Below are 16288 nucleotides of genomic sequence, written 5' to 3' on the forward strand. Positions count from 1 at the left end.
AAAATTTATCCGTGAAAACCTTAATTTGTTGAATATATTTTATTAATTTAACCTTGTAATTATAATTATAATTTGGATAACAAAAAAATAGTGACAAATAAAAATGAAAGTTCAATTAACCTTTTATAAAAAACTTCCATGATATTTGTTTTAAGAGTGTAAATGCTGTATATTTCAAAGATATAAAGGAATAATGTCAAACGTATCAACGTAAATGACGCCACTCTCAAATATATTGCAAGCCAATGAAAGCTGAAAAAAGTGAAACTTTTTCCATTGAAGTTATTTTTTCTTAATTTTTCAAACTGTTATTTACAAGTTTTATTTGGAGTTTATAAAAGATAGATAAAAGATAGATTTTTTAATGAAATTATTTAATAAATTAAAATTTACATACATAATGTATTGCTGGCATTGACATTAGCATTTGTCTAAACCTTCCATTATTTGATTAATTTGTCATTGTTTTCCGATGATTTCGCTCAATTTTATAAAATTTTTAAATTTCCCAATTATTTTTGCAATATTCAACACTAAAGTATAAAAAAACTTACATTTCATGTATAACATTATCAAGTTGTAATAACTTTTCTAACTGTTCATCAATGTTACGTCCAATATTACTAATACAGTACGCAGCCAATAAATTAATTATGTACCATTTCATGCTTACATTGTGAATTTTACATAATGCGAACAAAATAATCAAAATAGGAAAGACAATGTCAAGAAAAATGAATATAATTACCATTTAATATATTTCTTGAAAAATGAACAAAAAATAAATTCAATTAATTGATGAAACAGATAAAAAACATAATCAAGTGGTAACAATATTGATATGTTAAGTTAAATCTGAAAACAAACAAACAAACAGAAGATTGGAAGAAAAAAATGAATGATTCAAATAATCACATAATCTATAAATAGACAAAATAAAATGAATACCTTATTTAGCTTATTGAAACCGAACAAGCTAATTAATGGTAGCAAGACAAATCAAAAAAAACATTAAACAAATGATATGTAATAAAATATTGATTAATAAATTTATTTATGCTAAAAAATGGAATCATTATTTACTTAATTAATTAATTGACTAATTAATTAATCAATGTCGTTTTTTGACCAAATGTTCACGAAATACTTTTAATTCAATAAATTTTAAGCTAAAAAAGGCATGGAATTTATTGCATATAGAGTGCAGCACTGTACACTATTTCTAAATAATTATTTCATTTATTGGCATAAATAATTTCTAGTGATTACATTATTAAGAGCATTTTGATGGAATTTTTTATAAAATGTTGTTTAATTATCGTTTTTTAAACGAACAAATACATTTCAACAAGAAAAGACGAAAATTTCATATGTTAAGAAATACTAACTCAAAAAAATAAGTAAATAAAATAAAAAAGAAACACTGTGAAGCTGAAATGTATTAACTTTAATTCATAAGAAATAACAGAGATTAATTTAGGAAAAAATACAAAGTTTGATAACCTTAATGATTGTCTTAATTGTTACTATGAAATTATTAATATTCTTAAGTAAAAAATTCAAATTCATGTATTAGTACTAATATTAACTGTAGTTAAAAAATATAGTTTTATTGTTGTGAAGCTGAAATGTACTAAAAAAAAAATTTAATTAGAAATGAAATTTGCATTAAATGCACTAATTGTAATAATCAATCAATATCATCATCTCATCATTATTCATTTTTAAAAAATTTACCCACTACTGTTTATTATTTTATAAAAACTAATTGACACTTAATGACTGCGTAATGTTGGACAAAATATCTAAATGATTCGTTAAAAAGTGATAAAATTAGTTCATTAAAAAAAATAATTAAAAAAAAAATAATTTTCTAAATCCAAATAGTACAAAAATTAGTCTCACTATATGACAAATAAAAAAAATCAAATATGGTTCGATTTTCCATTATGATTAATCGCCCAAGACAGTACCAAAAGATGAGTCGAATAATTTAATTAAGTGAATTCTCTAGATGGAAGCAAAATGAATTCAGCTTAAAATGAAACGAAGTGATTTCATTCGGAAACGAAGAGAAATCACTTATTAAATTCATGAAATATTAGATTTTTACATTAATTTACAAAATTTTTAACAGCAAAACAGCAAATTTGAGAAATAAAAATTGTTTATATATGTAATAATAATAAAAGAAATAAATAATTAAAAGTTTAATCACTTACTTGTGCCTTGATATTTCATTTGAAATTACTTAATTCAGAGAAAACAGCTTTCTTTTTTTTTGATAGTCACATATGCGACATAATTTTTCTTTTCTGCTTCTAAAAGAAGTTAATTTTTTTTCTTTTATTTTTTGATTTTGAAAAGCTTATTAAAATTTAAAATATCATATTTCCAACATTTGCTAATTTCTTGAAAAAGCGAAAGCCTTTGTTGAAAAAGAAAAATTAAAAAACTTCTTAATCTTGTTTTTTTTTTTTTTTTTTTTCGTGAGGATGTATAATACACTTCATTTAATTTCATATATTTTCTTCTATCCCTTTCAGTTTTCAAACTCTAAAGTCAATTACTGTAATTTTTCAGTATTAATTTAGCTTGAATATTTAATTAGAAGAAAGTGATGCAAAGCACTAAAACTTAAATAATAAAAATAGAAAATGAAAATTATGAAAAAATAGATGTTCAAATTAAATTGCGAGAAATCTGTTCTCACTTTATTTTTAAAAAAATTATATTAAATAATTACAATTAGAAACAGTTACTAATTAGAAACAAGAATTAGCTAAATGTTTATAGATTTTCATTACATTCATAGTGAATAAAAAACGAACGTAATTAAATACTTTTTTTTGGTGTAAATTAAAGGAAATGAAAAAGAAAAAATAATAATTGGTAATTTTAATTAATGATTGTCAGTAAAGTCGAATTATAACATGTCGAAATATTCCTTAGACAAATAAAAAACTGCTTCGATTTCATATTTCAGCAAGAAATCATTTATTCAACAATTTCAATTATAGCTAAGTTATCCGCCTTATTGTCCAGAACAAAGAGTACGTACAGTTTGTTAACAAAGAATACGTTCATCGCTTATTATCTTGAAAATTGTTCTCAGTTTTAATCTTAAGATCTTCCAGTAAAACTTAATTTTTTTTTTTGATTGTTGTTGAATCTAAATTAAATTTACTTGTAATGTCTGAATATTGTATAGGTATTTCAATCTAATTGTCATTCTTATTAGCGTATTTTCTTTTTGGATTCCAAATTAAATAACGATCAGATTTTTAAAATTTGTAATCATACATGGTTGTACTAATAAAATTAATAAATTCATCTTTACTCAACAAAAAAATGTAAATACAGTTGTGTTTTCTGCATTTCCATAAAAGAGCAAATCTTTAAACACATCCTACAATTCACTTCCATTGTGTCATTATCATTTGACATTTTTAAAAATTTCAATAATGGTTATTTTATGTTTTAATTGAATTTAAAATTGACTTTTTTGAATTTATTAAATAAATTTATTTAAAACTGCCTAAATATCAAGCATATATTTAAATGGAAACCAACCCAAATTGATTCTCTTTTTTTGCATTCGTTAATTTATAAAATTTATAATATCTTAAATATTATGCACATATCATATTTTATTTTCCATTTTCTTCATTCTTTTTTATTGAATAATTCAGAAGATAGTTTGCATATGCAAACAAATAACAGCAATCATGATTTTAAAATGAAATATTACGAAAAACTGAGGAGAATACGGTAGTTTCAAAAATTTTTCTTGAGAATTTTATTGGGAATAATTAATAATCTTTTGCTTACGAAAAATGATTGTATAATTTAAATGTTGCAATTATTCGATTTCGGATATTTTTACTAATAAATTCAACTTTCCAAGAGAAAAAAGAGAAGTATAAAATGATGAATGATCGGTTTAGACTGAATGAATAGGAGTAGTTCACCTTCAGATTATCCTTCGATTACTTAATTTTGTTAATGTTTTTTTTTTTTTTTTCAATTATGTATTAAATTTCATATAATATAGTTTCACTTCATTTCTATTCATTTTTTATGGAAAAGTATTTTGCGATTGCATTATTAAATAATAAGAAACTATGCAAATTTTTAAAATAACCATTTATAAAAATGGTTGTTTATTTGGTTACCGGTCATTTTAACATATAATTCACTAATGCTTCGCTCGATATACAATCTAATACATCGTAGTGACAGCTGGAATAGTTTCCCCGGGGTGTTTTCACTATTAAATAGAATGCTTGAAGGTATTCATCATCAACAAAATTATGATGATAATTTTTTTCAAATTGGATTACAATATAATTCATTTCAACGGTTTTATTTGAGAATTTCAGAATGCAACTCTGATCTTTTCAATGTTCATTTCATATGTTTCAGAATGGACACAAACAACACATTCAACCATTACTGATACCAATGGAACTACAAAATCCAACGGATCTACCCGAACTGATATTAATACAATCAATTTACCACCTGTTGTTGTGTGTACTTTTTTTTGACTCATAAAATGTTTCAATGTTTGATAATCGAAAATTAAATGAATGATAATTGCAAATTTCAATAACATATAACTGCAAATATTTTCCTCAAAAAATTATCAAAAAGTTCGGTAATATTGTAACCTCAATAGATTTATCGATGAGTAAAGAGAATAATAAGGATTCATTATACATATATATATGTTAAACTACGAGATTTTACCAATTATTTCAAGATTTACACCGATGGTTCTTGCATTGATCATTACGCATCTGGTATTGGCATTTATTTTGGACCCAATCATCCTTTAAATAAAAGTAAGGCAATTCATGGTCATGAACATAATAGTGGATTGGCTGAGATAATTGCAGCTAAGACAGCGCTGAAATCACTACGAAAATGGAATTTGTACAAGTAAAATTAAATTACTAATCACCAAATACACAAATGCTATCTGTAAGCGATATATATTGATTGATCAGTTTTTTTTTTTTTTGCTCTGATCAATTCAAACAATTGAAATTTGTTTTTTCTTTTATCTTCTTTTGCTAGAGGTGAAAATATTATATTGCGTACTGATTTTCTACCGCTTATATATGCAATGAATAATGATGGTTATAATGGACGATTTCATGAAGAATACTTTAAACTGAAACGATTAGCGAGAAAATTTCCAAATGGTGTACAATTTGAACATGTTTTTGGTCATGAAGGAGAGCATGGGAATGAAGAAGTCAAATCTTTTCACCTTTTAAAGAATGATTGAATTTTTCTTGAATAACTTAAAGATGGAAACACTGATGTCAAATGTTTGCGTAAGTTCATAAAAAGTCCCACAAATTTCCAAAAAAAAAAAAATTTATACAATCCATACAAAATTTTGTTTACATTTAGACATTGTGGTTTAATTTTATAAAGTAAAACATACATTTACTTGAAGCTGACATTTTTTTATTGTTCATTTTAGGCAAACAATTTAGCTCGTCGAGCAACTATGGCTGCTCGATTGGCACGACCACGTAGCGCACCACCATTTTATGATATATTATCATACAAACATCGCCGTTCACGTTCACGTTCACGGTCACGTTCACGATCGAGAAATTGCAGACGTTCCAGACGTATTAATTCCAAGGATCATTATCGAAGTCGAAGTGCATACATTCCAGGGAAATATTCCAGACGACGAAGACGTTAGTTAATACGGAATCATTTTGGACTTTGCCATTTCAATTAATTTAAAAGAAATAACCTGATGAAAAGTGATGCGAAGGATATTACAAGCATTTCGGTTTATGCAATAATACTAAGAATGTAAACGTTACTCTTCATTACTTCACTATTAAAAGTGGAAATTGTCCTATTTTTCATAAAATCTGTTCTGGTTACTATTCCGTCCATCTAAAAATTCTACTACAATTCACTTTCTATCTTTGCACTATACTTTCCTAAAATAATAAAAACCTCCAAAAAAAATAAAAATAAAACTCTCATCACTTAAAGTTAAAATGTTTTGCTCATTTACTTCATTGGGATCTAAAACTTTGTTTGATATCAATAAAAATGAACGGGAAAACTCGCAAACAATAAGTTACAAATTATTAACAGATTCAAATTTAATTTGAAATGTACAAGAAATTCACTGAATGCAGTAATTGGTGATTAGATGTTGATGCAGTATGAAAGAAAGAAAGTTTGGTGTCATTTAATTAACCAAGTGTAGTTTTTTTTTTTACTTAATTACTCAATTACCAATTGTAAATACTGTCCTCGTCCATATCATCAACTATCATTACCAAAAAGAAGAGATAAATCGTTTTATTGCTTTAAAAAGGAAAATATACTGATTATCACATAGTCTATACTTAAATGAAAGTGGACAAAATCGGACCGAGATATCTCGTTGGAAACGTACAGGAATAAAGAAAGAAAATAAATTCAAATAATATACCTATACTTATGAATTTTTTTTTTTGTTTCGGAAGCTTTGAAATGGCACAATCGGACATTTGGTAATGGTTGATTTCATTTTTAAGAGAGTTATAAGGTAGTTATAAGTGATTTATCATTGCTAGAGTTGATAATTCTATGCTATTCCTTTGATTGAGAAAGGATTCACTAGGACCAAAATCTCTTTTAAATAATTGAATCTTAGTTTGGCTATCAGGCTGGAACAACCTTTAACCTTTACAATGAAATTAAGAGCAATTTTCAATAAAAACAATGAACATATTTCTTTGTTAGTGAACTTTAACATTCGAAGTGACTACCGAATACATGATTTATTGATTGAGATATATGGATCTAACACAAATTTATTTCGAAATAATATAATTTGATCTTTCTGACAATATTAGCCAAATTAATTTAAACGAATTGAAAAGTCAAAATTTAACTAATAATTGTATAATTAATTATAAGATTACTTGAATCAGTATCGATCATGCATATATGATATTTGAGTAAACTTAACGCATATTGCATTGCATTTCTAATAAATGAAATGATCAAATCATTAAGGTAATTCAGGAATACAATACAATTATTTGGGGTAAATGAAAAATACACATTTATCACATTTGTGATATTATCAGATACTAACTGCAATAATAAAATTGTTAAATTAATCTATAATAAAGATATCAACAATAAAATCAATTAAAACCTACGATAAAACCAATCAAAAATTAAAGTTAACAGTAAAATCAAAGTTTATGATAAGTGCCCGTTATCAATGATAACGATGGTATTATTACAGCTTTCGATGCTAAATGATACTAATAACATCTAAATTTTGTTGACTCAACAAAATTTTTCAAACGATGTTTATAGGTAAGTAATTATAGTAATGCCATCGTTACCTGCGAAAGGTCACTACAGTAATGCCATCGTTATCAGTGATAAGTAACTACTGTAGTGACATCGTTATCAGTGATAAGTAACTACAGCAATACCATCGTTATAAGTGATATCACTGATGCAATCACTGGGTGATAAAGGACGCTCTACACGTAGCATTGCGCATCTTTCCTTTGATTTTCTTTTTTTGCAACTGAGCACCTAACCCGTGATTTTCTTTAGTTTTATTGTAGAGAGAAAGAGGAAGTATAGGATGGTGGTCTGTGTTAAGGTGTTAAGTAAATGTGATAAGCTGATAAGTAAATCTGACAGATAATGAGTTACTGTCTCTCTTTCTCTCTCTCTCTCTCTATTTTTCTCTCTGTCGGTTATATGTTCTTTATGAGTTCTGTAATGCTATGAAAATCCTGCTATAATCAGTTTTCGCACAAAACATCGCAAAATCATTTCGGCTTTTCAAAGACAATTATTTTTCGGATTTTAAATATATAATTATCATAGATATCATAGGCTTAGCTATATTTTAATTTGGGAGTTCTTTGCATCCGAGGACATCATAAAATTAATTAAAATTGGAAAGATTTATCTCAGTATGAATTTGTAGTACTATTGTTTAATATTAATTTATAGATTTCTAGTACAATTTTTGAATGTAAATATCGTTTTGCAAGTTAAACTTATACAATTTTGGATTATATAACAAATTAAGATACGAATTGTAATGTCATCGAAGAAGAATTCACAGCTGCAAACTAATTCCGAAACTGTTCACTGGAAAAAAACGGTAATTTTTCATAGTTTTTTTTTTCCTTTTTTTTACTATAAAATATTAATCGACTTAATAATCCCATAAAATGATACTGTGTGAAGTGGTTGCTTTGATAAGATAGTGAGGTATTTCATTTAGGTCCAGTTTTACTTTCCAGTTCCAGCAGTGTTGTTTCTTTGTATCGGATAATTTTTATTTACATCGAAGGTCACACGATCATGTGACATATGTGATGTAACAACACTTGTAACCATCGGTATGCATGGATAGTCAAAGAAATTTGCCCATTAGATTTTTTCCTGATTCGAAGCCTATGCATGATTCAGCTGCAAAATTACGAAGTTCATGCGGTCGAACCCGCGGCATGCATAGCTCACATATATCGTTCATTATCTTCTTAGTTGGCCAAAGCGTTGGTAAGCGGAAGTGAATGGCCCGATAAAGATGAATTATTGGATGTATTGTATTGGGGCAGGCAACTTCTTGCACTTATGATTGGCATTTTTTGGGGTTTCATACCTCTGCATGGCTTTCTGGCTATTGTCCTCTATATCGTAATTTCTACCGCGATTGGTCAATTATACGCTACCACTTTTCAAAAGGTTTGTTATTATATCTATTTGCTTACTCTTTAATTTTAATATTTAAATAACAGTTTCTCGTGTTAGTAATTCATACTCACACTTTCTTTTCCATCGATTGTTGCACTTTTCATTGTATGTGCTAAAATGTAGTAAAAAGTAATTACTGTAAGAAACATACCTTGATATCTTTTTTGAAGCCTTTGTGTCCGTACATCGAATCACATTTTGTGTAAGAGTTACGGTGAATTTTTCAAATAATATGAAAGAGGAAAGCTTGTTTGATTCGATTTAGGTTAAATGAAACTCATTTCAGGTAGACGAAGATTCTTTAGGTGGATTTTGGGAATTAGCAAAAGAAGGTTTTGGGTCTGCATTTGCAACATTTATGGTTTCATGGATAGGCGTTTATTCTGCTTCACATTTTAATTGATTATTATTTTTTGCTGCCAAAAGTAAGATCCGAAAATATGTCTTGATTGAAAATAAGGAAAAGTTATGTAGTTGTTGTCTTATCATATGAAGCAATTTAAACTTGTTTATGTTAATTAATTTAATGTAATTTGGGATTGTTTTCATATTGGTTTAGTAACTGCTGAATTGCTAGTCGATAGATTGATTCATTTGTAAAAAGATCACTGGTTATATGCTTAAGTATTGTTCTTTGTGCATATTCTGGAAACATTTCAGTTTCAATTAACATACGTTTATTCATTCTCATATCCAATTAATGTCATTTGCAGTAATGCATCTATGCAAGTGAAGCCTTGATTATTGCCTTTTTTGAGGATTATTGACGAATTTTTTTTAATATTTAAGTTTCAAGGGGAATTCTTCATGTGGAAAAATTTGAATCTCGAAAATTTATTGTTCCAGTGATGGGTTTCTATCAGTTTGCGGCTTATCAGTTACCGGAAGGCATTCATCCAGCGCTGTTCATATGATTTATGACGAACTGCAATAAAGTTGAATCAATTGTATGACTTGTTACTTTTAACTTACTTTATAAAATACTTATAAAAACGTAAAACATTGTTTCATTACAGGACACATCCTTGTTATTCTACTTATTATGAATGACCATACAAGATATCATCTTGATTTTAGTGCTTCTATTACGCCTGAACAATAGCTGTAGATGACTATTTAAAATATATAAATATGTGTTTAAAATATGATTATTTAAACTTTGCAAATGTTTTATTAGCTGAAATTCTTTTCTCATCTCATCTTTTTTACGTTTGGAAAAAAAGGAGTCTTTGGTTTAAAGTGCTTGGTGAAATGTTTCGGCATTTATTAAATAACCAAAATTTTAGGCCTAAACGTATTTGTGCTTTTTTATGTTGTTAATTTTTGTCTCGACAGATCTTATATTTGCAGAGTTAGTTCGACTAATAATAAACGATGGCATGTTTATCTTACGAAGTTCATGATCATAATTAATAATGTTGTTAGGGTTGTTGTGTATTTGGGTGATTTCGGCCTACGGAATTGATGATCGAAGTAAGCTTAGTTTAAGTTCATCTATTTTTTTTTTCACTTGTTTTTTCACAGATATTAGCAACACTTAGGTCCTGTAATAAGCTGCTTATTTCGTCTATTTAGCTTGATTGATTTTTTTTTTAAGTTTCTAAAATGTAATACTAAAATTGAAATTGTATTGGATTAAGCCTTAACATACAAGTTGCCCTTTGGTAAACTATTGCACTTTTGTTGACGATGAATAGATAGCAAGAGATTCATTTCATTCATAATGAAACCTTTACACTTTTATTAGAAGCATCAGTGGCCGAACATGAAATTTCAATTCTTTTTGTGATTTTATCACAAAATGCTGACTACGATGCTCACAAAACTTCGGTTTTATTCAGTTCATTGAAAGGACAAATTTCGGAGAATTCAAATTTGGTAAAAATGACGTTCTCGATTTCCTTATACCTTTTTATTTTTGTTTCAGACTTTCCGTTCTCATTTTGCATCTAATATCTTTTTTTTTTCCTCGTTAAGCAGTTTGGTAGGAGATTGGGCCTGTTTAATTGTAAATTACTTTTTGACTATAGTTGGTGAGTATATGGTTATGTTCTATGTATGACTCATGTCTCATTGATTTTTGCAGATATTTTGAGGAGTTTAGAATAGATAGCTATGACTATTTGTTCTTTCTGTTAACGTATAATTTTGATTAAAATTCTATGAATTTCAGCATGCCGATATTCTGAGAACACATGAGGATCTGCCGGAACTAACTGGAGCTTGGGCAGTTTGGCCAATGCTGGAAAGGTTGATTTTGCGACAGAAAAAATGCTAGACAGTATAATATTGATATTGAAGCTTTCTAAATGACAATAATTTGCAGTCTATCTCGAAAATATAAAGAAACGTGGGATTGGTTATTTATCTGTGAGCCAGATACAATGGTGAATATTAGTGCTTTGGTCGGATACCTGAATTCTTTTGATCGTAATGTAGGTCATGCAGTTGGACGAGGATTAACTGATAAAACGTGAATTCTTTGATTTTTATGTTCAATTATATGTTTTTTTTTTTTAAAAAAGACACAAGGCACTTGTAACGAAATGATTTTATTATATCTACAAACAATAGCATATTAGTGATGGCGATAAATATAAAGAGAAATGCGACTGCAGGAGTAAATTTAATCTTGAAAATTCCGAACTATATTTACAGTATGTGCCCATTCATTTACTTAATTTTTTATTGGAAACTTTTCATATGTTTAATCGTTTTTCTATTTTTTTTCTTTTCAGGAATACAATAATTCACCATTTTTTCAAATATGAGGATGATGAGCAGCACTTTTTTTATCCTGACTTTTCTACTGGACTAGCACTTTCGTGGACTTTACTCAAAAATGATGGTGCCCTTGTCTGGAGAGGTTTCACTATTGATGCAAAGCATGAGGTTATTCTTTGTACTTTTCCATCAATGAATCAGTTTCTTTTTTCTTTTCTCTCCCTTTCTTTTTTATAATTTCTCAGTGTTATCAAGTTTTGCCAAGGGTTAAAGATTATGTACTGAATCAATGATTTTTTGTTTCTTATCAGAAATATCGTTGAAGAGATTATTTTAAAATGAAATGATATATTGAAGAAGTCTAGATTGTAGTTTGCCAGGCTATTAAAAGACAAACGCGGTGTCAGATTAAACAATACGCTGTCTTTCTGCCTTTTGGAACACGAATCGCAGTGTATTACTCGATATGTACAACCGGACTTTCAGGTTTACTCAGTTCCAGATTTCCTGTTTTTCACATATTGCATAGTTTATATGCGTTACTTGTGCTTCTTTCAACTAAAAAGAAATAAAAAGAATTGCAAAGGATAACAGCATTCATTACTGTAATGGTAGAAAGTTGTCATATTAAGGATTATCATTTCACGTCTATACAGTTGTTGTTTCTAGTCTAGTTTCAGTATATTGGGAAATTTTTAGGATATTTAGTGTTTTAAGTTTCAATTCTGTAAGTAATGGTAAAGTTTCAAATTTTACCAGTAGTGTTAGTGTGTATGTGTTTATGAAACATCCACTATTGGAATTATGATGGAAAATTTAGCATCTCAAAATAAATTATTTTTTATTTGCCAATGATTCATGTTGATGATGTCTAACTAAAATTGGCTGAGCTAAATTCACAAATTTAGTGCATGAGTAAAATAACCAACAACGATGTCTATTTTGCAATCAAAACCTTCAGCGAGTTTCATAAAACCCGTATTGTAATTGTAAAACGAACTTGGGCGAAAACAGCGAAATTTGTAGAATATTTTAGCGATATGGAAGATCATTATGTACCAACTATAAATCTTGGTATTCAAAATACTGAAAGAGGTATTTTTCTGATATACGAAATGAATGTTTCATTTGATTTTTTTTTTTTTTTTTCATATTAATGTATTATTTGAAAGATTTTAGAAAAAAGCTTTCTGATAAATGAGATAAGAAAATAAGTGATATCTTGTAGGTGATTTTTCAGATAAAATTCTTCTTTTTTGCCAAATTTGTCAGCAATTAAGTGCTCTAAAGTCAGAGTTAAAAGTTTTTAACTAGTTAAAATAGAACAGGACACTGTGGAAAAACTTTTGGTATATTGTCATATTATTTGAAAAATGACGAAATGGTAAAAAGGAGGTGGTTGGTGATAACAGATGATGATACTTTGATAAGGTAAGCTTTGCTTTATTGTACATACAACTTTTTTTTTTTAATTCTATTAATGATTGAAATATATATGAGCTAAATTGTTTCACTTCATACCTTCCCCTTATTTTCGCATCATTAGCACCAAAATGCAATCAGTCAGTTTGCAGTGTTCCAAGACTATATGAACTTTTATCATGTTATGATACAAAGAAGGAAATAATTATTGGTGAAAGATACGGTTATGGTTTTAGTGCTGATGGTCGTGAAGGATATGATTATCCAACTGGTGGTTCTGGGTAAGTTTTTATTTATCATATATGATATTATTGTTCATATATGATATTAAGTTAATACACTAGAAGTTCGAATTACAGAATGATATTTTCGCGAAAAGCTGTAGAAAAGATTACAGCGTCCTGTGGTTGTCCGAGTATCGATTCACCTGATGATATGATTATTGGTAAGTGCTTTTGCATATCTTTATTGAAAATTTTGAGCTTTAAGTCTGGATTTGTAATTGTAAACTTATATTCCAAAGATTTGAAGTTGAAATTTTGTTAATCTTCTGCATTATTTTGAATTTTAAAATGATAATTACTTTTTGAAATATTGGTAAATTGTTATGGATATTTATCGATGTATTATGATGCATTCATTAAGGCTTAATATTTGATAATGTATTGTCACTGATATCTTTAAATTTAGGAAATATTGCTAGATTTGTAAGAATTACGCAATTTATCTGGTTCTTTTTTCTTATTTTCTTGCATGCTTTCACTTCGATCTTTTACCTGACGAATTTACCATTATTTTCAGGTATGTGTGCCCGTCGTCTTGGCATCCCCATAATTCACTCTGCAGCCTTTCATCAAGCTCAGCCGGGCGATTATTCAGAATTGTACCTTAAGCGAATACGGCCTATATCATTTCATAAATTCATGAATATAGATCCATATGAAGTTTACATGGAACGCCTATATGAATCGTCCGCCCAAACAGCTAGTCGCCCAGTACATTCCGAGTTATGAATAATTTGTTCGTAGTTGATGTAAGGAGTTGAACATGTGCTCAGTTGGAGAAATGCTTTTAGTCCTTTCAAAAAGTAGACTAATGGAAATGATAGATATGATTAAAGCTTGAGTATAGTAGACATATATGCCGTAGTTACTGTCGTACTTTCAAATATTCTTCGGGAAATTAGATCCATGATATATCTTTGAAATTTCTAATAATTTCAATATTAAGTACTAAGGTTTTTTTGATGATTAGAAGAGCGCCCTACCATGTTTGGATAATATTAACTAAGTAGTGTCCAAAGAAAAGTTCGTTATATTTATCATCAATGTCCTTAAAAATATTTGTACCTTAGCAAACCATCAAGTTTCTACGGCATTATAAGAGGAATACTTTTCCCCACCTATACTGATATTAGAGTTTTAACGTCACCTTAATGTCTGTGTTCAATTAAGTTTTAGTATGACAATTTGTTGATAAATTATGCCATGAGGACACTATTATTTTTTTCATTCTTATTTCTTGCATAAGTTTTGGTTTAAAATTTTTTCTCTATATTGTGCTTCTCTTTCATTAATTTCCCGTTAATTTTATTCGAAACGGATATTCCTCATCAATTTTCTCATGAATTGGCTCTGTGAATAATTTTTGACATGACCATGCTTCCACAATCAGTGCAGTTCCGATATTCATATATGAAATGATGAAGCTAAACAGTTGTTTACCAAATGATTGAGTCATGAAAAGTTATGGTTGCTTACCGTATTAATATTCTTATATTTTATTAATGTTTGGTATCATGGAAAAAAGGAACTTAAGACATCCCTTGGGGTTTTTTTTTTTTTTGAAACTAAATGGTATTATAGATGTATATTTAATATTTGATGCTTCATACTTACACATTTTTCACTTATATCGCTTGTGTTTCGGACCGGAACTTTGTAATGAAAGACAAATTTTATGTATAACTTCTATTGCAGTAATACACGATGCGAGCGGCGCCTTTTCTATCCCGACTTACTGCTCTTTCCAGGTTACCAAACAGATGCTGTCAAACAAGTCAAACAAGGTCACCGAAGGAGTAAGTTTTGTCATTTCTGAACTTCGTTATTGAAGGACAAGCTCTTGTATATTGTAATTATAAAAGTCTTAAACTAATTTTGGTGATTAGTATTATTTCCAAACTAAATTTGATTCTCATTATCAGATATGCTATCTATTAGTATTGCTGTTTGACTACTTTCCATTTTGTCCGTCCAATTTTGACTTTTGACTTTCACTTATAGATAATTATAGATTCAGTCAATCTTAGCCTTGTTTTAACTTATTTTTTGATTCTTTTCTAGGGATAAATATGAGATGTTCCGTAAATTAAACGAATATGCCAGTTCTGGATTGTGGGATGATAGGTACAATAAACCAAGATTATTTCTTTTCGGTAAAAATCGGCAAAAAGTATATGAAATTCATGATAAAATGGTTTGTTTTATCTTCAATTTTAGAGTGAATTTATTATCTATACAAATTCATTTTTCATTGAGAATCTTTCGTTTCTTCCATAGACAAATTAGTAAATTATTTAATTATCAAAGGAGAGCTATTTTTTTTAAGAAGCCGAATAAGCTTTTTCATCTTTTCATTGTGCACTTGCATAAACGCGGTGATTATTAATAATCATACTAATTTACAATGAAGATTTTGAAATATCAGTATATAAAGAAAAGGTCTTTATAATGTGATATAAAGAAATGGTCTCACACCTGTTTTATATTTTTTCGTGTTCATATGCTCTCAGTGACAGAGGATTCCTTCTAGCTTATATTTATTAGTTTGATGCTTACATAATTGCAGACACCTAAAACAGATCCATTTTTTCAACGATCACCATATGGGGTGCATTTGGAGGTAATGTATCGTTTAAGTTTGGGAATTGCCGCCATAACGATTATTTGCTCATTGTATGTTATGTTGATCCCGGAGGAGAAGCGTCTAAAATACAAATATCGCAAAGAGCATCATGCTTCTGGTGAAGAACATAACTGATCCAAAAATTCTTCATATTTAAATTTAATTTATAGGATAAATTTGCTACCTCGTTTCATCCGAAAATGAGTTATAATTTCACTCAAAAACAGGAGCCGAAATTGTTAATATGGGTATAATTGTTAAGTATTATAAGAATGATAATTGTAGGGTATTATTATAATAAATAGTATTAATAGTTAACCTTAAGAGAAAGTCCAGTGCTTTTGGTTGCAATTTTTTCGTATACATATTATATATATTTATCATTGGCAATATGATTTAGTAACATTGTGAATGCATTTTGAGATGTTGCTGATCTTAAAACTTTACTTGAATAATTTACCTTTAA

The 16288-nt window shown here is 28.2% G+C and overlaps 4 protein-coding genes across 4 annotated transcripts; all 4 read left to right on the plus strand.

The window, feature by feature from the left end:
• Nucleotides 1–4201: 4201 nt before the first annotated feature.
• Nucleotides 4202–5728, plus strand: Bma-rnh-1.1 (RNase H family protein; the record flags this gene model as incomplete). The annotated part of the gene is made up of 5 exons (XM_001895753.2): nucleotides 4202–4292; nucleotides 4426–4532; nucleotides 4766–4944; nucleotides 5083–5263; nucleotides 5498–5728. 5 exons carry the CDS (start codon nucleotides 4202–4204, stop codon nucleotides 5726–5728), a joined length of 789 nt encoding a protein of 262 aa, XP_001895788.2.
• A 2382-nt stretch (nucleotides 5729–8110) lies between these two features.
• On the plus strand, nucleotides 8111–9172 carry Bm4090 (rab5-interacting protein, putative; the record flags this gene model as incomplete). The annotated part of the gene is made up of 3 exons (XM_001895752.2): nucleotides 8111–8173; nucleotides 8560–8760; nucleotides 9056–9172. The coding sequence occupies 3 exons, from the start codon at nucleotides 8111–8113 to the stop codon at nucleotides 9170–9172; spliced, it is 381 nt and encodes a 126-aa protein (XP_001895787.1).
• A 1012-nt stretch (nucleotides 9173–10184) lies between these two features.
• Bm7363 (Fringe-like family protein) lies at nucleotides 10185–13928 on the plus strand (the record flags this gene model as incomplete). The annotated part of the gene is made up of 11 exons (XM_001895751.2): nucleotides 10185–10242; nucleotides 10517–10647; nucleotides 10943–11019; nucleotides 11096–11242; nucleotides 11508–11661; nucleotides 11866–11979; nucleotides 12402–12588; nucleotides 12822–12924; nucleotides 13068–13196; nucleotides 13275–13360; nucleotides 13717–13928. The coding sequence occupies 11 exons, from the start codon at nucleotides 10185–10187 to the stop codon at nucleotides 13926–13928; spliced, it is 1398 nt and encodes a 465-aa protein (XP_001895786.1).
• A 975-nt stretch (nucleotides 13929–14903) lies between these two features.
• On the plus strand, nucleotides 14904–15957 carry Bma-lpd-9 (Uncharacterized protein; the record flags this gene model as incomplete). The annotated part of the gene is made up of 3 exons (XM_001895750.1): nucleotides 14904–14995; nucleotides 15261–15393; nucleotides 15766–15957. The coding sequence occupies 3 exons, from the start codon at nucleotides 14904–14906 to the stop codon at nucleotides 15955–15957; spliced, it is 417 nt and encodes a 138-aa protein (XP_001895785.1).
• Between the last annotated feature and the right edge of the window lie 331 nt (nucleotides 15958–16288).

Source organism: Brugia malayi, assembly GCF_000002995.4.
Source record: "Brugia malayi strain FR3 genome assembly, contig: Bm_v4_Chr4_scaffold_001, whole genome shotgun sequence".
Taxonomy (NCBI): Eukaryota; Metazoa; Nematoda; class Chromadorea; order Rhabditida; family Onchocercidae; genus Brugia; species Brugia malayi.